General features: G+C 55.4%; 2 protein-coding genes across 10 annotated transcripts in view; one reads left to right on the top strand and one right to left on the bottom strand.

Annotated features, from left to right (window-relative positions):
- Nucleotides 1–13,698, top strand: part of ARHGEF18 (Rho/Rac guanine nucleotide exchange factor 18) — an 84,849-nt gene extending 71,151 nt beyond the window's left edge. For 6 of the 9 annotated variants that reach the window (XM_074337756.1, XM_074337757.1, XM_074337758.1 and 3 more), the window contains 12 exons: nt 972–1,048; nt 3,047–3,225; nt 4,127–4,218; nt 6,058–6,240; nt 7,536–7,673; nt 8,009–8,133; nt 8,743–8,799; nt 8,962–9,009; nt 9,114–9,584; nt 9,944–10,277; nt 11,200–11,325; nt 11,403–13,698. In XM_074337756.1, coding sequence (XP_074193857.1) covers nt 972–1,048; nt 3,047–3,225; nt 4,127–4,218; nt 6,058–6,240; nt 7,536–7,673; nt 8,009–8,133; nt 8,743–8,799; nt 8,962–9,009; nt 9,114–9,584; nt 9,944–10,277; nt 11,200–11,325; nt 11,403–11,557 — 1,985 coding nt within the window. In that variant the 3' untranslated portion in view covers nt 11,558–13,698. Of the gene's footprint in view, nt 1–971; nt 1,049–3,046; nt 3,226–4,126; nt 4,219–6,057; nt 6,241–7,535; nt 7,674–8,008; nt 8,134–8,742; nt 8,800–8,961; nt 9,010–9,113; nt 9,585–9,943; nt 10,278–11,072; nt 11,326–11,402 lie in introns of those variants that run through there. The other 3 variants (XM_074337754.1, XM_074337760.1, XM_074337759.1) reach the window with 2 other exon arrangements.
- Nucleotides 13,699–15,538: 1,840 nt separating this feature from the next.
- On the bottom strand, nt 15,539–22,735 carry PEX11G (peroxisomal biogenesis factor 11 gamma). The gene is made up of 5 exons (XM_019757603.2): nt 22,611–22,735; nt 21,252–21,440; nt 19,169–19,347; nt 16,699–16,761; nt 15,539–16,139 (listed from the first exon to the last, which is right to left on the bottom strand). The coding sequence occupies exons 1-5, from the start codon at nt 22,668–22,670 to the stop codon at nt 15,905–15,907; spliced, it is 726 nt and encodes a 241-aa protein (XP_019613162.1). The 5' UTR covers nt 22,671–22,735; the 3' UTR covers nt 15,539–15,904.
- Nucleotides 22,736–23,453: the final 718 nt, after the last annotated feature.

Below are 23,453 nucleotides of genomic sequence, written 5' to 3'. Positions count from 1 at the left end.
GCAGAGAGAGAGAGTAGTAAACAGAAAGATGGCGAAAAGCACAGTAAATGCTTTCAAGGAAGCCAGCAGGCTGCAGTGGAAGAGAATGACCGCAAGAGCGGGCATGTGGTTGAGACGTGGTCAGAGGCAGCTCCCAAGAAGGCAGTGTTCATGCTTCCCACCACATGAGCTCCTGGTGGAGATGCAATTCAGGATGTGCATCCAAGTGCAAAAGCTCTGCCATGCGGGTGGCCGTGAGATGTTCCTACAAGGACAAGGCATGCAGTCTGCTGCCACCAGGAAGCTCGGGCATGAGGAGGCAAGAGTGTGGCCCTCTGGTAGGAGGCAGGAGGTGAGCGTCCAGCGGCTCAGGTCCCAGGTGACCTGGGGGTAGGAAGAACGGAGCAGGGATGGGTTCTCATTTGAGAAATCACAGTGAGAGAGTCTCAAAGACAGACCCCAGGGGCACTGCTACACCAGGGGAACGTCAGAGCACAGTGGCCTGGCAGCAGAGCAGGAGGTGTTGAGGGACCACCAAGAGGACACTAGTACCCTGTTTCCCAAAAAATAAGACCTAGCCAGACAATCATCTCTAATGCGTCTTTTGGAGCAAAAATTAATATAAGACCCATTATTGTATTGTATTATATTATATTATATTATATTACACCTGGTCTTATATTAAAATAAGACCAGGTCTTATATTAATTTTTGCTCTAAAAGACGCATTAGAGCTGATGGTCAGGCTAGGTCTTATTTTCGGGGAAACACGGTAGTTGGTATGAGGTGTTGAAACCTGGGGAGGTGGTGGGGAGGTGGGAGGCGAAAAGAAGCATTCAGGCTCATGCAGAAGCATCAAGGCGCCGGGCTGAGAGTGACCGGGGCTCCTTCCTGTGGTGCTGATGGCCCCTAGGGCTCTGTCTGCCCAGCTGCCCAGCAGGGCCTACGTAGCCATGTCACCCCACACCTTTCTTCCTGTGCTCTCTCCTTAGACGTCCTTGCCGTCTTGTTGACCGATGTGCTCTTGCTGCTCCAAGAAAAGGATCAGAAATATGTCTTTGCTTCTGTGGTATGTGTCCCCCTATTCATGGAAGGGCTGCTGTAAAGCTGCCTGCGCAGAAGGCAGCTGGGTGGAGGGGGCGGCTGGGGGCGCTACCTCGACGACAAGACGAGAACAGTACAGAGCAAGGCGGCTAGAAAAGCTCATCTGGGTGACGTACAGCTGTGCTTTGTTGTCCTGGGTCCTCCCAAGGGCCAGAAGGTTCCAACAAGGCAGCAGCAGAATAACCTGAGCACGGAAGCAGCAGAATTTTGCTGTCTAGTTGCCTGACGAGGCTTCAGGGGCACGTTCCAGTGTCCGCCTCCCTCTGCATTTCTGTGGCTCTTTCTGTCACAAGCACTCAGGTTCTCCCAGGCCTCAGCATCGTGGGCAGAAGAGCCCTTCCATGCCTCCCAGGGACTTACTGGCTCGTCACTAAGGACACGAGCTCAGGCAGCCGCTGTCCTGCATCCCTGTGTGCTGTCACCATGTTGACCCCACAGCATGCTGGTCCCAGAATGCCTGCCGTGAGCGCTGATGGACTTGAAGTCAAGCTGGGATGCCATTCATCCCTCCTGGCTTGTGTCCACCAGGGATGTGGCTTTCTACCTACTCGCCTAGCTGACCCCGGTCCTTTAGCGTCTAACAGTGCAGACCTCACTGCAGGGGAAGGATGTCAGGCCCCCCCACCATGGGCACGCAGTGCTGCGGGACTCAAAGAACTGGTTTGCCTCCAGCTTCATCTGGCAATGAAGGTGGCCTCTGACTTAACTAGGGACCATGTACCTTCCCCAGACATTTTAGAGCTTCTCAAGGTTTCCCAGCACCACAGACAGGATCCGGCTGCTTCACCAAACCATTGTCTCACCTTGACTCCACCTCACCTGTGTGATGGGACGCGATAAGCTGCTGGGCCATCTGCACCCTGTGTCCCCACACAGTTGTCCTTCTGTGCATGTCTGTGTCCTGATCGCCTCTTCTTATAGGGACACTAGTTGTGTTGGATCAGGGCCATCCTAATGACCTCGTTTTGCCTTAATCACCTCTGTAAAGGCCGTCTCTCCAAATAGTCACATTCTGAGGTCCTGGGAGTTAGGGCTTCAACACAGGAATTTGGGGGGACATAATTCAGCCCGTAATAACCAGTTAAAAATATGCATTTTACTGGTTCATCTGGAGCATATCTCACGTGGGACATATAGACTAATACTGATTGGCCCTGGGTGTTTGGGCAGTGTCAGGAGGAAGAGGTGTTTGTTGTTATATATGATCTACTCTTGTTTCTGTGGAGTTTTTTGTTTGTTTGTTTGTTTTAAAGATTTTATTGGGGAAGGGGAACAGGAATTTTTTGGGGAACAGTGTGTACTTCCAGGACTTTTCTTTTCCCAAGTCAAGTTGTTGTCCTTTCAATCTTAGTTGTGGAGGGTGCCGTTCAGCTTCAAGTTGTTGTCCTTTCAGTGTTAGTTGTGGAGGGCACAGCTCAGCTCCAGGTCCAGTTGGCGTTGCTAGTTGCCATTTCTAGTTGCAGGGGGCGCAGCCTACCATCCCTTGCGGGAGTCGAACCGGCAACCTTGTGGTTGAGAGGACGCACTCCAACCAACTGAGCCATCCAGGAGCTCAGCGGCAACTCAGCTCAAGGTGCCGTGTTCAATCTTAGTTGCAGGAGGCGCTGCCCACCATCCCTTGTGGGACTCGAGGAATCGAACTGGCAACCTTGCGGTTGAGAGCCCACTGGCCCATGTGGGAATCGAACCGGCAGCCTTCGGAGTTAGGAGCACGGAGCTCTAACTGCCTGAGCCACCGGGCCGGCCCTCTTTTGAGTTTTGTACCATGTACATGCGTTACTGATTGTAAAACACATTTGTTTAAGCACATCAAACACACATGGAAAGGATACAAGGATGTCATGGCAATAGTATCTTGTTTCCTCAGATGGCAAAATATTTCTGCTTTGAATTGTTTGAAGATGAGTGGGGTGCCCTGCAGTAGGGTGAAAGGTGACCCTCCCGACCGTGTTCTGCCCTGCAGGACTCGAAGCGCCCCGTCATCTCGTTACAAAAGCTGATTGTGAGGGAAGTGGCCAACGAGGAGAAAGCCATGTTTCTGATCAGCGCCTCCCTACAAGGGCCTGAGATGTACGAGATTTACACCAGCTCCAAAGAGGAGAGGAACGCCTGGATGGCCCACATCCGAAGGGCAGTTGAGAGGTGAGCAGGGCTGTGTGCCTGTGTTCCCGCTACTGGCCGTTTGCCCTTGGCTTTGCTGGTTGGCATATTGGCGGTGACCTTGAAATGTCTGAAAGCACCAGAGGTCACAGGCAGACCAGAGACCCCTTTGCTTTTCCTCTCCCTCTTTCCACCTTGGTGCTTTGTCCATCCTTCATCTAAAGGGGACAGATGGCACCATTCCAGCTCCTTTTGACAACAGCTCCACCTATCAGATGCGAAAAACGCCCCGATGCCTCTGGCCAGGGGACATGGAGCCAGGCAGCTCTAACGTTCTGTATTGGTAGGACATTCCGCCTGACACACGGGCTGTCCCCATCCCCCCGAGTCTGGGGCCAGACCTGTTGGAGCAGGTCATGGCGTCCTGTCCTTCCTCCTTGGGCCAGGGGACCCCTCCGGACCCCAGCCCAGTGGCTCTGCATGATGCCTGGCTCCCTGTCCACCTGACAGGGAAAGGTGGCCTGGCCCCCACACCCAGCCAGCCTGCTGCTCCCTCTCTCTCTGCTTGGAAGCTTCCCGAAGACTTCAGCCAGCTTCAAGCTTCCTCCACCCTCAACTTCAGCTCTGTTGGGCTTGTAGCCTCCTGTGCCCAGCAGGTCCCAGGAAACAAGCTATCCACAGTCTCCTCCAAGTGGTGGCTAGGCATTTAAAACCTGTGGTTGGTTATATCCCAACACTGAGACTGGATAAATGCTAATGCTGTCTTTCTCTTCCCCCTCCTTTTCCTCCATTAACAAGCTAAATCCATCACAAAATCAGACACTCTTAGCAGCTGATTCTGCAGACATCTTTAGTGCCCACTAAGATGCCTCTCAGTGCCCCTGGCAGGGGCTAGCCAGCCCATGAGGCATTCTCACCCACCTGTTGTCCCCTGTCCCTGCAGCTGTCCAGACGAGGAGGAGGGGCCCTTCAGCGAGGCTGAAGAGGAAAGGAAGGTGATGGAGGCCCGCGCCGTGAGGCTGAGGGACTTCCAAGGTAAGGGCAAGTCAGTCCCAACCTCCATGCCCACAGACGTGTCCCCCAGGCCTTTTGCTGTGGGCTGACTTGTGTCCTGCAGCTCTGTGGGGCATTAGCAGCAAGGCTTTGTCATGAGGTAGTGGTCTTCTGGAAGGAGTGGTCTTCTGGTGGCACTCAGGGCCCCTGAGCCCCTTCCTAACACAAGCGCTTTGCCACACATGCTGCTCCCTTCCCCTGGTCCTTGTTCAGGGAGAAGCTCGATGTGGGTGTCCCAGGTCACATACCATCTCGGACAGGTCCCATGGGGCCTTGTAGGAGCACAGGACCCCCATAGCCGCCTACAGCCAGGCAGACCGAGACCAGCCCTGGCTTTGTGGCCAGGGACCTCAGCTTCACACCATACAGTTCACCCTTTTAACGGGTCCTATGCAATGGCTTTCATCCCACTATCACAACCACTACACAATCAATTTTAGACCACGTTCATCCCCCCAAAAAGAAACGCTGTCCCTATTAGCAGTCATTCCCCATTCCTTCCCCCCCACCGCCCCCCAGCTGCTGGTAACTTCTCGTCTACTGTCTGTCTCTAGGAATTTGGCTATTCTAGGGACCTTGTATAAGTGGAGTCATGAAGTATCTGTCCTTTTGCATCTGGCTTATTTCATTTAGCATGATATTGTCAAGGTTCATCCTCAGTAGCTGTCAGTTCCCTTCCTTTTTACAGCTGAATACTATTCCATTGTGTGGACGTAACGTATTGTGCTATCCATTCTCCTCCCAGTTGTAACAGCATCCTGTGCTATTTCAGTGAGTCATTGCCAAGAACAATTCCTAGGACTTTGTGGTCTCCATCAGCTTCCTCTTCCTTTTCACTAACTGCATTGTTTTAAGTTAGGTCACATTTAAGTAATAAATATGGGAAAATCAGGTAGTACATACTTTATTTCTCTTTGTGGGGAGATGCCCCTTTGAAGGTATTAATAAAAATGTCCCAAAGGAAGGGGGGACATCCCACTGGACCCTGGAAACGTAATCCTAACATAGTGTTCATTTCATCCCATTCTGACTCTTTCTTTCCTCCGAGCAGTAGTGAAATCTATGTCCTGCATGGATGCCACAGTGACATAGTAATGCCCGTTCATCACGCATTCCCAACAAGATTCTTAGAGAATTAGAAATACAAAAAATATTTTCTTTATCAAGATATTCTTTCCCGTCTTGGATCAAAGGCTGAACTCACCCTAACTTTGAACGTCTGGGACACTCCCATCAAAATCAGGAGCCAGGCAGGGCCACCCCCCTTTGCTTATTATCTTCATCCTAGAAGTTGCAGCCAGGGTAATATTGGGAGAAACAGAAGTAAGATGTGATTGAAGGCAGGCAACAGAACTATGTTTTGCATGTGACATGATTATTTGCCTACAAAATACAGTAGAATCAACTGGAAAATGATTGGAACTGGTAAGCGCACTTAATCATTTAGCTGAACGTGATGTAGCTCTACTAAACATCACCAGGGAGGAAGTATAATAAAATAAGTCGCAGTCATAGCAGCCAAAAAATTATAAAACCGAGACTTGTAACAAGGAGTTTGATCTAAATGCCTGAAGAAGGACTTTCAAGATTAGAAAACTACATATTACAAGGCTCTCAGTTTGTCCAAAACTCGTAAATCGGCCTGGTATGGTCTCACCACACCCCACTGTGTTTGATATTTACAATTGGGGAAAGCCATCAGAAGGCAGGGTCAGGCCCTCACCACTGCTTCTCAGCAAGGTTGGAGCAGCGGGGATCCCCAGCACCCTTGGGCTCAGGGGGAACGATCCCAAACAAGAGTGACACCACGTGGCTTTGCAGAGCGACTAAACCTGAAGGACCAGCAGATAGCCCAGAGCCTCAGCGAGAAGCAGCTCATCTACCTGGAGATGGCCGAGATGAGCGGGCCGGAAGACTTGGCTCAACCTCGACTCCTGTTCCGAGGAGGAGAGCCCTCAGAGAACCTGCAGGGGGAGCTGATCCTCAAGTTGGCCATGACTGAGAGTAAGTAGCCGGGCCCTGGGGCCCCATGGGGCGCTGCCCCCCTCCCGAGCCACAGTCCTGCCTGGGTGGCTTTGTCAAGGGGCCCTAGGCCGGGCACACAACCCAGTGTTGCGAACTCGCCACCCTGTCCAGGCCACGCTTCTATCTGGGTGGGCAGCTGGAGGCCTGGAGCAGTGCTGGCTCCTCTCTAGCACCTACTAGAGCCAGAAGGTCCTTAGACAGGACCTGGTGCAAGCCCCTCGTTGCAGACTTAAACCACCTTCTCTCACATTCGCCAAATACTTCCCCTTCTTGACACATGTGAGGCACCACACTGGGACCCTGGGATCTGGAGTCGACCGAGACGGGTTCCCCACGTTCAAGACGTTACTCTCCTTTCTAAGAAGTGGGTCACTGATGACATATCCAGAAATATGCACATGGACACAGTTAGTGGGTCGTTGCAGAGGACTCCTGGACCCAGAGCTACCCTGGGCCTGAACCCCGCATGTAGTGGGAAGATGCACCAGCAACCATGGGAGGGCACTGGCCAGTAGATGGCCTGCGCCCCGAGTGTACGCCCTGCCCCCCCCAGTGTACGCCCCGCTCCCCCAGTGTACGCCCTGCCCATGCCGGCTTCACCACGCAGTCAGCGTCCCTGGCAGCTTCCATGCAGCTGCTGCCCCCCGTGCTCACCAGGGCACATGGCAGGCCAGGCAGCCAGTGTGCATTCAGTCTGGGAGGACGGCGGCACCCCTCTTTCAACAGCAAACCAGACAGACACAGCCCTGCCTTCAGAGGGAAGGGAACCGAGCAGAGGGATCCCATGTGGACTCTGCCCCTGCTTCCCCAGGAACAGCGACGTTCTCCTTCCTCCTGCGTCTCCAGTGGACATTGGCCCCATTGGCCCCTTGGCCCCAAGAGGCCCTCTCATGTCCTGTGCCTCAGCCTGGAATGTTCTTCCTACCTCCTGTCCTGGCCAAAGCCTGTCTGTCCTAGAGTGCTTTGTGTGACCAGCCCTGTACCCAAGGCCACTGACATTCTGTATGACTCGTCACATAAGCAGTAGCCACGCCGAGTTCCCTAACAGGCCCAGGCTGCCCATCCACAGGCTGCCCCAAGGGCTGGCCTCCTGCAGACACAGATTGGCCCATCCTGGTTGCAGTACCTGTGCAGGCAGGGCACAGAATCACCCACATCAGGCGATTAGGACAGGGTGACCAACACCCCACAGACCTCTGCCTTGGGCCCTGCAGCACTCTGACGCCAACAGCATGGCTCCTGGGTAACTGGGTCCCTCCTGCGTCCTTTCACAGTCGAGGACATCCAGAGCCTGATCTGTAGGCGGCTGGGCAGCTCCAACAGCCTGGCGGAAGACAGTAGCGGCTCCGGGAGCCTGCGCCGGAGGGCAGGGACCGTTGGGGGCTACGACAGCGCCAGTGGTCCTGGCAAGAGTGAGTGGTGCTCCCCCCATGCCCAGGCTGGGGCTTCTAGGGCCCTTGGGAAGGTCAGCAGCCAGAGGTTCAGTTTCTTCAGATGTTTCCCTCACACCGCGTCCTTGGCAAAGCCAGACATTTGCTGTTTGGCATCTCTGTTACTGCTTCCCCTTAACAACCTCCCTCATGGTCAGGGTTCTGGAACCTTCTGCTTACCTCCACCACAAATGCCACCATTTCAGCACAGGGCTGAGGACTGCAACCCAGCCGTGATTTCCTACCTGGGAGGGGTGGGGCGTCTAGACCCCCTGAGGATCCCCAGCATTCTCACATGCCTGGCTTGGGGTTTTCAGGTGGCAGTTTTAAGAAGAAGGTGTGTAGCAGTGACCCCGGCCCCCGAGACGGGCAAGACCCTGCAGGCAGCACAGACGGGAAGCTCAGCGACGCCCCAGGGGCTTCCGAGGAAGCACCACAGACGGTACGCTGCTTCCTCAGGACTGCCCTGCGCTGAGTAGAATCCACCCAACTCCTCTTAATTATCGTTAACAAGTGTGAGCAGCCTGTGTTGGTCCTCTAGTCTTTCCTTATGGCAAATGGTGACAAGTGCCATTCATCTCATTGGTGAATAGTAATATCTCAGCCCAGGTTAATATGCATGCAGGTAAACCTCCATGCTTCTTGCTGACCCCGGGAATGGAGGGAGGCCGGGGACGGGAGGGGCTCAGGACAGTGGCCATGATCTCCTCAACAGGTGAGAAACACTGCAGGGGCCACAAGCTTTCAGTGTCCTCCTCACTCCCACAGATGCCAAAGTCATGCTGGCTGCTTCCTCCCCTTCAATTCAGAAGGTCCACTGCTGCCGAGCGTCGGGCTCAGAGCAGGGCTAGGTGGTGGGCTTGGAGTCAGGCGGCAGCCCTCCCACCACCTGGGGCCACCCTGCGCCCTCATTTTTCAGACACCAAGACTCACCCACGTCAGATGATCAGAAAGTGCCTGTCCCATGCTAAGGGAGTGTCTTGTCAATAAATGGATCTGACTCAAGTTGGATTGGTCCTTAAAAATTCTGCTTTGACACGTGTCTCCACAGGTGGAGGCACTGGGCCCTGAGTCTGGCCCCCGTCTGCCCACTGTCCTGGAGTCCGAGGTAGGCTCTGCGCTTGTCCATCTCTTCGGGGACTGACATGCACACCCAGTAGGGCTTCAGACTGAGAACCAGCGTGTGTATCTCTCTCTCTCTCTCTCTCTCTCTCTCTCTCCCTCTCTCCCTCCCTCCCTCCCTCCCTCCCCCACCCCCCACCTCCCTCAGCTTATCCAGCGGATCCAGACGCTATCCCAGCTGCTCCTTAGCCTCCAGGTACAGGGTCTGGGGGTGGGGGTGACAAGCTGCACTGCCCTTTCCCTGACTGGGGTTGGGGTCTAGGGGAGGGTGTGCCCGCTCACCAGTACCCTCCCCCCCAGGCGGTCATCGCCCAGCAGGATAGCTACGTGGAGATGCAGAGGGCCACTATCCAGGAGCGGGAGAAGCAGTTCCGGCTGCAGTCGACGCGCGGGAACCTGCTGCTGGAGCAGGAGAGGCAGCGAAACTTTGAGAAGCAGCGGGAGGAGCTGGCGGGCGTGCAGAAGATGCAGAGCCAGCTGCGGCTGGAGCAGCAGCGCTGGGAGCGCGAGCGGGAGCGCCAGCGGCAGGAGCTGGACCTGGCGTCGGCACGGCTGCAGCAGCGCGAGAGCGAGGTTGCGCAGCTGCAGGAGCAGCAGAGCCAGGAGCGGGCCGAGCTGGACCAGCAGCGCGAGGCCTACCAACATGACCTGGAGCGCCTGCGTGAGGCCCAGCGCGCTGTGGAGCGCGAACGCGAGCGGCTGGAGCTGCAGCGCCGGCTCAAGAAGCAGAACACGGCGCCCAGTGCACTGCCGCCGGAACCACCAGCGGAGGTGCGCACGAGGAGTGTGGCCTGTGGGTGTACAAGCGTGCTGGTGGAAGAGGGAATGTGCGTGTATATATGTATACAAGTATGAGTTGTGCGAGCGCACACAAGTGTGTGTATGATAACCGTGTGTGTGCACGTGAGCGTGCCAGCACTGTGGTGTATTTTGGGGATAGGCCATGAATGGCAGCTCCGTGGGGCCCAGCACTGGGCGTGCCCCTAGGTCACACCCTCCCAGCTAGGACACTGAGGGGCCCTGGCCCAGGAGCTGGGTGGGTTGTGCTGAGCAGAGTGGCTTCTCGTGGGCCCCAGGGAGGGCTTCCAAGAGGAACCAGCAGTGGGATGTGTCCTCTGTCACTCTTTCAGGCCCAGCCCCCAAACCAGCCCCCCAGCTTTAACGGGGAAGGGCTGGAAGGCCCCACAGCCATGGTCAAAGTTCCAGGGCCCCGGGTAAGCGTGCTGCTGTCTGGCACTGGACCTGAGTTTCCCGAGCGCTCCGAGGTGGCTCGTCGGGACAGCGCCCCGGCTGACAGCCGACCGGCTAAGAGCGACGTGCCTATCCAGCTGCTCAGCGCCACCAACCAGATCCAGAGACAGACAGCCGTGCAACAGCAGATCCCCACCAAGCTGGCCGCCTCCACCAAGGGCAGCAAGGACAAGGGCGGCAAGAGCAGGGGCTCCCAGCGCAGCGAGAGTTCAGGTGAATCCTGCACTTGGGGGCAGGGCAGGGGTACAGCAGGCCAAGCCGTCATCAGGAATGAGTGATCTCCGGGAGGTGGGTGATGTCTGGTGCCTGCCAGGCCCTTTGACCTGGACTGGGAGGTCCCATTGTGGGCCATTTTGTGACACCAGAGCGGCTCCTTGTGGGCAAATAAAAACAGGACCCCAGGGTCATCCTCTGACAGGGGCGCCGGGAGGAAACTAGAAAGTAGAGCTGGCAATGAGGCTGAGGCTGCCACCAGCCCCGCCATGTGGAGGTCTTTCGTCTCAAGAAACAAAACTGACATGACAAACCCCAGGTCCTTTTCCCACCTTGGTTCTCAAACTGAAAATGGGACAAGGGAGCATCTGGGCTATTCAGAAAAAAGGGAATGTGGAGACTCTTAGAGAGGTGGTCACCAGAAGCAAGAAGTCAGAGAACCCCAGTCACTGAGGGACAGCATGGGGACTGACGCTAATGCTCCCCACCCAAGCTCCACCTCATGTCAATCCAGGGGCCAAGGGCTCTACCCAGTGTCCTCCTTCCACAGGGGGGACCCTAGGCCCTTGCCCCAGGGCACCCTGTAGTAGAGAAAGCCCAGGGGCTCCCTTGGGTGCTGTGAGCAAGCAAGTGCTGGTGGGGGAGCCCTCCCAAGGACGTTCCCGGGAAGCACGACCTATATCCCAGGACCACTGGGTCCAGAGGTTGAAATTACTCCAGGGCCCCTCTAGGGACAGTTGGGGGCTATTCTCCTAGGTTTTGTGTCACTGTACTTGGGGCTTACTGTCTGAGCAGGACCTGTCCCTGGGCACCAGCGCAGTGGGAAGTGCTGAGCAATGGGGGGAAGACCCCAGCCGAGGTAAGGGGCCCCGTGTGTGCCTGCAGCAAAGCCAAGCGCCTCAGGCTGCACCCTCCCTTTCAGCCTCGTTCGACCTGAAGCAGCAGCTCCTTCTCAGCAAGTTCATGGGCAAGGATGAGAGCACCTCTCGGAATCGCTGCTCGCTGAGTCCCAGCCAGCTCAGCAGCCACAGCTCCGTGCCCCCCGCAGGTGAGCCCGGCTGCCAGGGCAGGGGGACCACCCTCAGTGCCCGGTGGCTGCTGACACCCCACACCCTTCTCTTCCAGACCCCTCCTGCCAAGCCCCGAGCCCAGCCCCAGCTGATGTGTCCCCCGAGTGCTTCCCCCTCAAGGCCGGTGGGGCATCCTTCCCACCCATGCCAGCGCACCCCACACCACTCAACAAGGAAGAAGCCAGCAAGGAAGATGTCATCTTCTTCTAGGGGGTGTGGCTCGAGGTGCAGACCCTTCCCTGTCCTGTACACCCTCTGTGCTCTCTGGGGAACCACCCAGCTGTCCCTTTTCCCTGCCCAGCAAACCACCACGATGACTGCCTGGCCGGGGTTGGGGTCGGGGTCAGGGTCAGGGTCAGGGCTGACCTGTCGTCTCTAGGCTCTTCCTATAGGATCTGCAGTGGTGCCTGGGTAACTTTCTAAACCTCTTTTATATATATATATATATATACACATACATATATATATATATATATATATGTATGTATATATATGTATATATGTATACATACATATATACACACATGTACACACACACACACACACACACAGGAACATTTTTAATCGAAAGTTCAACCAGAGCTAACCCAAGGAGCTGATTTAAATCGTAGCACCCCTTTGGGTAGGGAGAGGTCAACCCCACAGCATTCTTCCAAGGTAGAGACAAATGGTGGTTCCACATGGAGCCTGATGACAGGCCAGACCCCAGTCTGAAAAGGAGGTGCTGGCACCAGAGCGGGCTCCACAGCCACTAGGAGATGCTGGAGCTCTAGAGCCTGTCATTAGGGCACAGAAAAGGCCGGGTGGTGTCGGTGTCAGCTGTCTGTCTGCAGAATCAGCAGAGATCCACGTGGTTCATGATGAACCTCAAAGCCAGGGTGTGGGCTCAGACAAGGGCAGCACACAGCCTGCCTGGGGACAGAGCAGCTGGAGAACATGGCCGATGGCACTCTGGGTGGGTTCTGGACGGTCAGGGCTGCTCTTGAAAGGGTCTGACTGACTCATTTGAATTTGGCGGAGGTTTTTAAAACCTGCTGCTGACCAACTCGGTGCTTTCCCAAGGCGCCTTACCGAGTGGGTGTGGCTCTCCCAGCGCTCAGCTGGCCAGAGAGCTCAGCCAGGGCCAGTGCACACCCAGAGGTCCCAGCCCCAGGCAGAGGGTCCTCAGTCCCCGTGAGATGGGTCAGTTGTCCCGGGGAAGCCTTCCCGTGCAGATGCTGGTATGAGGAGCAGAGCAGTGGGGCTGCCAGGTCCAGGCTGCTGATGGTGAAACACTGGAGGGATCACACATGGCCTAGAGACCTCAAATGGACAGGTGGCCACCTCACAGGCGCCTCGTATCGAGTCAGCTGTTGTAGCTGTCAGTTTTCCCCTAGAGGAGGGCAAGGGTCGCCAGGCTATAAATGTTGTGGATGGTGTCACATGTCCAGGGGTGGCGATTGGGTCAGATCTGAGTTCCAGCTCTGGCCAAACTCAAGCTTGGGTGCTGGGGTGGAAAAGGGGGAACATTGCCCCCTTTTCCTACACCCCGGTTCCGCACACTGGACCCAGAGCCCAGCACCTCCTGAAGCGTTGGCAAGAGGATTGGGTCTTGGGCTGCCCAGGAGTGGGGCATCAGTGTCAAGGCGACACAGCCAGTCAGTGACAAGGAACTGAAAACGGCAATTCACAGCCCCTGCAGAGCAGTGAAAGACATGGCATCCTCACCCTTGTCCCCCAGACTTCCTCCCAGGCCCTCCCCACACCCCCGCGGGGCCTGCAGTGTCAGCGAGGAGCAGGAGAAGCTTCCTGGCCCCGTGACACATCAGCGCTCATCTATGCCATGTCTAATCAGTGTTTTGTGTTTTGGTACTGAGACAAATCAGCACTTTAGAAAAGTCAACTTAACATTCCCGTCCTATTGTGAAGAGAACATTCCTGGGCCCTCTGTGCTGGATGAGTCGAGGCCGCGCTCCCCTGTCCATGGGCTCTGCTTGCACCCTCCAAGATGCCACAATTCCTCGGATGATGAGTCCAAAGGATTTCCTCTTGGCCATGTGGTGGGAACCAGCACTTCACCTCGCGGCTGAGGGGTCTCCAGTCGTGCCACGCAGCAAGGCAGGCCATCGGCACATCTTCTCTGGCCAGTGCCCTGAGGTCACGCCTGGGTACCAATTCTATTTGTAAAGTTAGTGGCCAAGCCAATGTTCTTATTCCTGTGGGATTGTGCACGTTTTCGTAAATCGTGACTGTGATCTTCATCCACCTGACGATGATTCTTACAATGATTGCAGCATTTCCTCATGCGAGATATTTCAGAACCACCTTAGAACTTAAGACCTGATTCTAGCAATAAAAGTGTCTTAAGATGAGCCGACAGGAGTGGCTGTTCTTTGGGGCTTTGTTGTAGGAACTAACCAAACATCACTGCTATAATGGTGGAGGCTCCCTAAGGGGGCTCACCTCACTAGGCAGGACCCCCCCTCAGAGTCTCTGCTGCAATAGGAACTTGGGAAGGCCTGGACGTCAAGTGCAAGGCCTACCTGAAAACCAGGCTGTGACGTCCCAGCCTTCCCCGTGGGCCCAGGATACCATAGGAGCCCCTTCCACTGCTGTCACCTCCTGCTGGGTGAGAGTGACACCACAGCACTCCTGCCCTGCGGCTGAAATGGGGAGTGCAGGGATGCGGGCACACCTCCTAGGCAAGTGATGTGGCCTCAAGTCCAGCTGGAATCAGCTGCCTGTACCCCAGGCCTGTTGTGAATGGTGTGATGAGCCAGGAGAGCGCACAGAGGAGCCTGGCGCCTTAGCCTGCTCTGGTTCCCTCTGGGAAAGCCCCAGACAATAATGGGGAATGCCACCAAGTCCTGCTCTGCTGGGTCCCCTCCAATTTAGGCCTGTCCCTGTGGTCCTAGGATGTCAGCCCCCTGCTCCCTGAGCGGACCAAGTTTGCAGTAGATGTGCTCCCTGCATCCTGCCAGCCCAGGAAGGGTGGTGGGCAGGGGGTGTGGCCACCTTGTAGGTGGGGTTGTCTGCACTGCCCAGCAGTGGGTCTGGGCAGCGGTGGCCCCAGCACTACCTCAGTGCCAGCCCTGACTGCCCAGGAGCTGCAGCCGGAACCCTGGCAGCTGGCTCTGCTCAGGCCCACAGGGATACCAGCCTTTTGGGATAACTGTGACCTGATGTGTCACATATTCCAGTGTTCACGTGAGTTCCCCACAGACACTGCGTGCCATACAGGTATTCACTCTGAGTCTCTAGACAGGTAGGCAGGTGCTGCTCTGACCCCTGCCCTAATTTCACTGGTTCCTCGGGTGCTGGGAAGGGCACCCCTCTTTACAAGAGGGATGGGGAGACTGACCTAGCCTGGCGTCCCACCCCTAATCCAGAGGCACTTCGGCCAAGGGCAGGGTGGGGGTCTCTTCTGCACCCTATGTTGCTCCGAGCAGCCCTCCATCCCAGCCATTCCCAGACACCTAGCTTCCCTGCAAAAACAAGCTGTGGTTGAAATCACATGAGGTTTCAGGGACTGCAAACACCTGGCATCCCAGTACGTGGGGACATAAGGCAGAGCCTGATTCCCTCCACTTTGCCGCTGGGACTCGGCAGTGGAGGCTCCGAGGACACATCCACAGCAACGGGCAGGCACGGGCTGGCCACCATCTACCGAGGCCACACACACAGCCTCTGTCATACTGAAAACGCACCCCACCCTGCCAGTCTCCATGAGGTGTGGGACGGGAGCCTGCGCAGCCCAGCCCTGGCTCAGCCCAGGAAATGCTTACACCGGCCCTGGTCTGAGCTATGGCTGAGCGTCTGCTGTTTTGGCCACAAAAAGCACCCCGTGGTTTCCAGGAGAAGGCACGGCGTGGCTTGGTGGGAGGCATCGGTGGCAAGGTGCCCGTGACTTTGGGATAGAACTGCCCTCCATGGCTGAAGGCCGCTCTGGGGCAGCGGGCTGTGCCAGCAGCCAGAGAGAACCCCCCGGCCAAGGAGGTTCCAGAAGGTGGGCTGGGAGGGGTGCTTTCCCACTGTGGCTCCATCCCACAGGAAACATCCCAGGCACATGGGCTGCCACATCCAGAGGTGGCACCTGCACGCCCTCCATAAAATAAGATACAGGCACCCCGGCCTGGAGAGAGGGGCATGGGAGTGGGCCAGGGGACGGGAGGGGCGAGCCGCTGAGTTTAGGAAAAAGGACCCACACCTGGGCCTGGCACCAGCACCATGTATTTAATTGATTGTCAGCTTTCTTAAGGCCCACTCGGCACAAATGATTGTGGCCCCCCTGGATTTATGTGAATACAGGATACGAGGGGACAAAGCAGGACTCCACTGAGACAGGCCTCTGCATGCACATCCTGGGACCTGTGTGGAAAGGCCCCTAGGAGACCTCACCCCCGCTCCACCATGGGCTCGCGCCCCAGGCTGCTCCATGAGTTCTCTGGGTTGCATCTCCCCACACCAGGCCTTGATTTGCTCAGTGAGAGACCCAGCCCCCTGCCCGGGTGATTTCTGCTCTGTGGGAAGGGTCCCTCCATCGGGGTCCCAGCGGTATGCACACACCCTCAGGCTATGTCAGGGCGTGGTGGCATTGGCCCGGCCACCAGCCCGGACTGCCTGGTACACGCTGAGGAGGGAAGAGACGGTGCCCAGGAGGCCCACTAGCCACGGCGGGAAGCGGCCGGCCCACAGGACACCCGGGGGCAGCCAGTGCACAGCGTTCGCCAGGTCAGCGAGGTTACTCAGGACAGTCAGCACCTCCGACTGGATCTGGGCCTCCATGGCCCTCCACTTGCTCGGGGGCAGCTGGCTGTGGGAGCAAAGAGGAGACGTTTGGGGAAGGGAAATGAGTGACCACAGGCCCCACCTGTGAGTGAGGAGGGGTCCCCATCACAACCCCCAAAGGGAGCCCCCAGCATGCACAGGGCATGACTGGCAGCCACACCTCAGGCCTCCCAACGCCCTGGGATCAGTCCGGGAGGTGGGGTGGGGGCCGGTCAGTGGGCAGGTTCCAGTTCTTTCCCATGAAGAGACTGACAGTGATGATGGTCCTCAGGAAACTGACTCCATCACCCATCACGCTCTCTGCTGGGAGCACAGCCATGAAGGCCTGGCTCTGCTATTTCCTGCCTCTGGGGCCTCAAGTGAGCCTAAGTTTCCTCACCTGTACGAGGACCACCATCCACCTGGAGGCTGCGTGAGGCCCGGTGAGCTGGTGCCCATCCCGCCCCAGCACGGGCCCTGCACAGGGGCGGGGCTGGTAACTAACTGGTGGTGACTCTGAGCACCTCCCGGCTGGGGAAACCCACGGGGCCCCAGCCTGCAGGAGAGGAAGCCAGCCTTTCTCCTGGACAAAACCCCACACGTACCTGGTGAAGGCCTCCATGGGGCTCCTCAGCTTCTTTCTCAGCTTCAGGACCATCCACAGGGACCTGCAACACCACAGAGGATGAGAGGACACTCCACAGGAGGCGCGAGAGCAGAGTGGGGGCGCAGGGCTTTGATCCCCAATGCCGGCCCAAGAGGAGGCTCTGCCGCCTGCCTCCTGCCACTGCGGCCACAGGTTCCCTGTAACGTGTGCCGAGCTCTCTACCAAGTGGCTCCAACCATTCTGTGTGAGGTGAGTCTGCCAACCATCTGGGCCCCTGAGAGCTGGTGTCTCTAGGTGAGGAAGCGGCCAGCAGGCGAGCAGCCTGTAGCTCCCCCAGGACTGCCCGCCCGGCTGCCCGCCTGGCCCCTGCACTGTGCAGCCTGGGCTGGGGAGTAGGCAGGGATGTGACTGTGCTGAGGTCAGCCCTCCTGCCGTTTGCGGGGCTGACCCCAGCCAGACTTCAGCCACTGTGGACCCATCCAAGTGACACGTCCCCAGAGACTAGAGGACACAGGGAAGCACCTGCAGTGAGGTAAGTGGATCTGCAGCACAGCCACCTGGGGCACTAGGGAAAATGATGATTCCTAGAGGCCACCAGCCCCATGGAATCAGATCCTCTGGGTGCCTGGCCCAGGCATCTGCATTTCAGCCACCTCCCGGGGGATTCTCTGGCAACCTGGCAACCAGTTCACACCAAATGCTCCCCGACCCCCACACCGTTCCTCACAGCAAATAGAAAAATGATGGAAAAAATACACGCTCTGAAAATGAATGCAATAGTAGGCAGAACTCAGAGGATTTTTAAGGCAGTGAAAATACTCTGTGTGACAGTCCAGTGGTAGACACGTGTTGTCATACATTTGTCCAAAGCCATGGAATGTGCAACAGTGACCCCTAATGTAGACCATGGACTCGGGGTGATGATGACGTGTCAATGTACGTTCAACTGTCACAAAGGTGCCACTCTGGTGCCATGTTGGCATTGGGGGAAGCTGCAGGGGGCAGGGGTGTGTGGGAAATCTCTTTACTTTCAGCTCAATTTTACTGTGGACCTTAAACTGTTGTAAAATTTAAAATCTACTTTTTTAATATGAATGAAACCAAGGCTGCTCCTAAAACAGGAATGGTAGGTCTCTTGGGGCCAGAGGTCACAGGGCACTCTGAGGAGAGGCCATGAGCCAGGGCTCCCCTGGGAACTACAGCCGCAGGAGTCCAGAGCCCAGCCCGGGCCCCTGCCAGAGACACGGAGCACATGGGGAAGGTCAACGCCAGGAGGAGACAGGGGAAGCAAGCTCCTGACACACTGACAAGTGACCATGACCAGGAAGAGAGCTGGGATCAAGAAGGAGCTGCGTCCTTGAAATAAGATCAGAGGTGAGTAAAAATGTGTCCGCAGTGTAAGATCAAAGGCTGGGAAGCGTCACCAAGTATAGAGGGGGGATCACCAGACTGGGTGATTTGAATCTTCTACTTTGGATTTGTTCATTTTCCAGACTGTCTACAAGAAGTGTATAATTAGCGCATCAGTAACACGGCGTGAGTGTCTTGCCCAGAGACAAGTGACAGCAGATGTGGGCCTTGCCCACCCCCAAGGTCAGGGGCTCCCCTTCAGGGATCCAAGAGACCTTCACTTCCACGAAACTTGGCCAGGGGAGGTCCCGCTCTGCCTGTGCTTTCTGGGGCAGGGGACTCAGAACAAATCTGCTCAGCAAATTTTCAGACAGGAAAATATGTGGGAGGAAACAATTATTTGAGAGTTCTAGAAACCTTACGGTTTTCAGAAGCATGGAGCCAGTCAGGGAATTCCTGGCTGTTTATCTGGGGATATTTGCTGATGACAATGCAAGCAGGACCCAGGTACAGGCAGCCAGCCCTGCCACTTCTGTCCAGGCCATAGAGTTATTTCTTCTTCCTGGACCCAGTGGACACAATCATAGCCCCCAAAGATGTCCACATCCTAAGCCCCAGGACCCTTACATGGCAGAAAGGACTTTGTAGATGGCACTGAGTTAAGGGTCTTCAGATGAGAGGTTAAAGGATCCTCATAAGAGTGAGGCAGGAGGTGAGTCAGAGAAGGAGTCTTGACGACGGAAGCAGAGGCTGGAGTGATGCACTTCGAAGATGGAGAAAGGGGCCACGAGCCAAGGAAAACAGGAAGGAATTCTAGAAGCTGGAAAAGGCAAGGAGCAGATATTCCCCTGGAGCTTCCAGAAGGATCACGGCCCTGTCCTTGATTTCAGCCCAGTGAGACCCATTTTGGACTTCTGACCTCCAGAACTGTAAGATAATCAGCTCATGTTGTTTAAAGCCACCACATTGTAGTCCTGTTACAGCAGCCAGAGTGAGGTGGTGACCAGAGGAGGAAAAGTAGGAGTGGCACAACCCAGACACTTCCAGCCTGTCTGTCAGCCCACCCAGGTACCTCAGGTGCCCTCTTCCAGCCTGCTGGTGGGCAGTGCACTGCTTACCTGGCAATCCCCAGGAGCAGGGACAGGCCCCAGAGGGCCGTGCTCAGCGACCACCACCAAGCAGAGTCCACGTGGAGGACCTTGGCGTCAGCAGCCCAGGCAATGTGCTCACAGGGGTAGTACAGCTGGTCGGCCAAGTTGCTCAGGACAGATACACAGCGGACAAAGACATCGTCTTCCTGCAGGACCAGGAGAGAGGGGGATGGGCCTGGGTGGGACCTACCCACTGCCCATATTAGGGGCCCAGACCCTGCCAACAAAACCTTACATTTTTTTTAAGTTCCCAGATGATCCCCTTGTAGGATGACTTGGGACGCCCTGCCTCACAGCCTCCCTGCCCCACCACAGACTTCCAGCCACTCTGCCACAGGACCGAGAGGGGAGCAAGGCAGGCAGGCAGGCCCGCGGAGAAGCCTGACCAGGCAGAGCGGGACAGGGTGCCAATACCAGGCTGTACTACGCTGCATTGCTTGGGTCACCATCCCCACGAACAGGCAAAGTGAGGTGCTTAGGGTAAGCGGCCACCTGCCCCACCTCATACAGAGAAGGGCCTCAAGCCGTTGAACTGCAGAACCCTCGAGGGCTGTCTGTCCTGCACTGTACCCACGCCCACAAACCTGAATTCTGAACCGCACCGCCTGCACCCAGCCCGGCAGAGAAATAGAGGCTGCAGGAGCCTGGTCCCTGGGGCTACATTCACAGGCCCGCCCCTCATGACCATGCCTCCTCAAGACCACGCCCCCTCAGGCCCCTGTCCCTCGAGGCCGACAAGCTGGTGGGGTCCCCCAGCTTTGTCCATCACTTCCCTGCCTTTACCCTCCTTATCTTAGCTGCCTGCCCCCCCATCTGTCTTCCCAGCAACCCCCTCTTCACCCCCATCAATGCTTGGTGATGCTGTCCCCTCCTTCCTTCTGGCCAGCTGTGATCCTGCCTCAGTGGGGTTCTGAACTCACTCCAGTTCCCCCATCCCGCCTGAGACCTTCTGGTGCATTCTGACACATTTCACACCTCCATGAGGACAGCCCCCCCATGTCCCCATTCTAATGCGCTGCGCTCATTCCCCCCTCCATTTTCTGAGAAACAGGGAGTTCCCAGCCTATGTGGGGAGACAGACACACTCAGAGGGGCAGGGGGAACCCAGACACACAAACATGGGACTAACAAAAGGGGCTCTTGTTCTGGCTGAGGGATATACAGAGGCCCCCACCCCTTTCCTGAGGACTCAAGGGAGTCTTTGCAGAGGAGATGTTTGGGGGAGGGGGTCCTCCAGGTATGTATAGCAAGTGTGCCCTAAGCCAAGAGGATAGGAAATGGGTGTCAAAACTGGAGGCAGGTCCAGGGAGACACTGGAGAGGGGACGATCAGGCCAGGGGCACCAAAGCAGAACAGGAGAGCATCTGAGTATAGAGTGGGGGCCCTGAGAGTGCAGGCGGAATGGGCAGGTCACCCCAAGGCAGCTTGTCAGCCCATCCCCTGGTGAAATGTCCCCTAGGGGGACAAGTTCTCCCCTGAGTGAGGAGCACAGACCTATTGGCACTCATGTGGAATGATGCAGTAGTGCTGTGACAGCAAAATGTTATAAATAAATCTACATGTCCAGCACCAGAGGATCGGTTAAATAAATCCCTGTTCTACTCCATAGTAGAGTGCTATGTGGCCATTAAGAAGGAAGGACATCTTTTTGAACTGATACGGAATGCCCTCCAAGCTATACTAAGTGAAAAAAGTAAGTGGCTGAAGAGTGTCAGTGGTACCCAACGATTCATGTAAACAACGTGTATTTGCCTGTGTGGGTACAGGAGACCTCAGGAAGAAAACACAAGAAACTGAGAACAGTAGCTGCCTCTGAGGAGGAAAACTAGGGACTGGGAAAAAGGAAGGAGAGAGATTTTTTATTAATTATATACTCTTTAGGGATGTGTGAACATATTAGATATTTTTAAAATTTAAATTAAAATGAGAACGTCTGATCATCTCCAAAAAGAAAGCAAAATTGAAAAGAAATAACTCATTTAGACCAGTCCATAAAACACCAGCTTCCTGGAGTCTGCTCCCCCTCCCACAGCCGCACATACCCCATTACCTCTGCCCCCAGGCCGTACTGCTTAGTGTACATAAACATAGCCAAGTCATCGAAGAGTCGAAGGATGGTCCTGCAGTGGCTGAGCTGGGAGGACAACGCCAACAGGCGCGTCCCCACTTCTGACCTGGCCGGACATTGTTCGACCAGGACCCCTCCAACTAGCTGGCAGCAGTACCCCACTGTTCGGATCTGTGGGAAAGCAGAAGCTGTCAGCATGACCCAGCTCCTGGACGAAGCCGGCCCTGGGCCCTATGGGATGAGCAAGTGGAAGAGTCTAAATCAACAAGATTTTAATAAAAGCTGAAAGTTGGAAAAAAAAAAAAAAAACACGTGTAGGTGGGACAAATGAAAAAGCATGACATCATTGTCCAGAAGGCTCTGAGGAGGCTCTAAGGGAGTACTGGCTCATGTCACTGAGGGGCACAGCCTTTGGAGGCAGATGTGATGGGGACAAGAACACGAAACCCCATTTCCCACCTCCTGGGTCCTCCTGTTCCCAGCAGGCAGGAGGACTAGGTAGAAATGTTATTTGCATCAAGCTGGGGTGTGGGGATATGATCGGCCTCATCCCAGCAGACAAAAGGATAATTTGCTTGAATTGTTTTAGTGAGAAGGGACCCACACAGTGGGTGATTTGGGACATCGTGAACTGGGTCAGCTTCACCACCCTTCTATCTTTATTTCATCTGTTTTTCAGAAATTGCTTTTTCCTGTTTTATATATTATTATATATATATATGTTATATATTATTTTCACTTGTAATCTCTGTTCAGCCCCTTTGTAATGGCAAAAATGCTACAATTTAAATGTCCAACTTGGGCGCGGAGGGTGGGTGGGTGGGGGTGTTAAAACCTGAATGCCCAATCCGAGGGGATTTGGTTGGAACCTAATAATTGCCCAGCCACCTAATTGCCTGGAACAGCAGAAATGCCTACCTGTGTGAGAGACTGTTTGGGACTGAGAATCTGACTCCCTGGGCACAGATGGAACAACCTAAATGCCCAACGGGAGGGGATGTGGTTACAACCTAAATTTCCAGCCATTAGGGGGAGCCCCACAACATCCTAAGGCCTCATACGAGATTATTTGGGACAACCCAGTGACCAGCGTCAGTGATCTGGTCAGATCCTAAATGTCCAAGCGTGAGGATTTGGTTGGTACTACGGTAAATGTCCAGCCACGACGGGTTGGCCGGAATAACTTAAATGTCCACCGCTAGGAGACCGGGTTGGTGCCCAGCTTGGGCCTCTCCAATGGGGTTTCCTGAGCGACTCCGCCCCCTCTCTGGCCTCAGTTTCCCGGTCTCTGAGCTTTGGCCCAACTCTACGACGTCAGGCCGCGCTCCGCCCCATCCTCACCAGGCGGTCCCGGCCCCTGTAAGACTCCAGCGCCGACGCCAGGCCGCTCAGCGACGCCATGGCAACTCCTCCGTGACGTCACCGCGCAGCGCCAGGGGGGCCGGGCGCTAGGTCACGCCCCGGTAAAGTTCTGCGCAGGCGCGGCTGCGACCCTTTGTCCCTGAGCCGGCCCTTTGTCTGTTGCAGCGACAAACCGAGTTTGTTGCTGTTGGTCCCTTACGTGTGCGCTTCTGCGGACCTGTGCACCCAAGACAGTAGTGGGAGTTCGCTGCCTTCTACCGCACCGCGGCTTGTCTTCTCAAAGTTAACCAACCCACAAAGTTAACCAATCCTCCCAACCACCCACAAAAAAAATGTGCCGAGCAAAATCACCAATCTGTTAGTTTGGGTTCAAGGAGAGAGTTTCCTTTTTAATTTCTGTTTCACCCTTTCTGCATTGTCTGCACGGAGTATAATGCATAATGTTTTTGAGGTTCATCCACATTGTGGCTTATGTATAGTGAGCATGTGTGGCTGTTGTAATATATCATACAAGGCATTTTTAGAAAGTTAAGGAAACAGAATTGTTCTGGAAGAATAGACAAGAATATGGTAACCGGAGCAGCTCCAGAGACGGTAACTGGGCGGCTGGGGAGAGGAAATTAAATTTCCACCTCTATACCACTTTGTAGCTTTTGAATTTTGTGCAATATGCATGTATTATCTAGCCAAAAATTAACTTTTTTCTAAAAGTGAACACGACCTGTTTCCTTTTTTTCATTTTACTTTATTTTTTGTTTCTTTTTTTTTAATCTGAGATAAAATTCACCATTTTAGAATGTACAATTCAGAGGCACTTAGTAC

The sequence above is a fragment of the Rhinolophus sinicus genome, linkage group LG07, assembly GCF_036562045.2.
Source record: "Rhinolophus sinicus isolate RSC01 linkage group LG07, ASM3656204v1, whole genome shotgun sequence".
In the NCBI taxonomy this organism is placed as follows: domain Eukaryota; kingdom Metazoa; phylum Chordata; class Mammalia; order Chiroptera; family Rhinolophidae; genus Rhinolophus; species Rhinolophus sinicus.
Note: the sequence above shows the minus strand (reverse complement) of the source record. Positions and strands in the feature narration are given on the sequence as shown.

Bases quoted from the DNA above. Each gene is read 5' to 3' on its own strand.
- PEX11G (XM_019757603.2), bottom strand. From the start codon at position 22,670: ATGGCGTCGCTGAGCGGCCTGGCGTCGGCGCTGGAGTCTTACAGGGGC. The intron at 16,762-19,168 runs GTAAGCAGTGCA...GTGGTGTTGCAG, and splicing joins CTGCTCCTGGGGATTGCCAG to GTCCCTGTGGATGGTCCTGA. The intron at 16,140-16,698 runs GTACGTGTGGGG...TTGCTCCCACAG, and splicing joins CCCATGGAGGCCTTCACCAG to CCAGCTGCCCCCGAGCAAGT.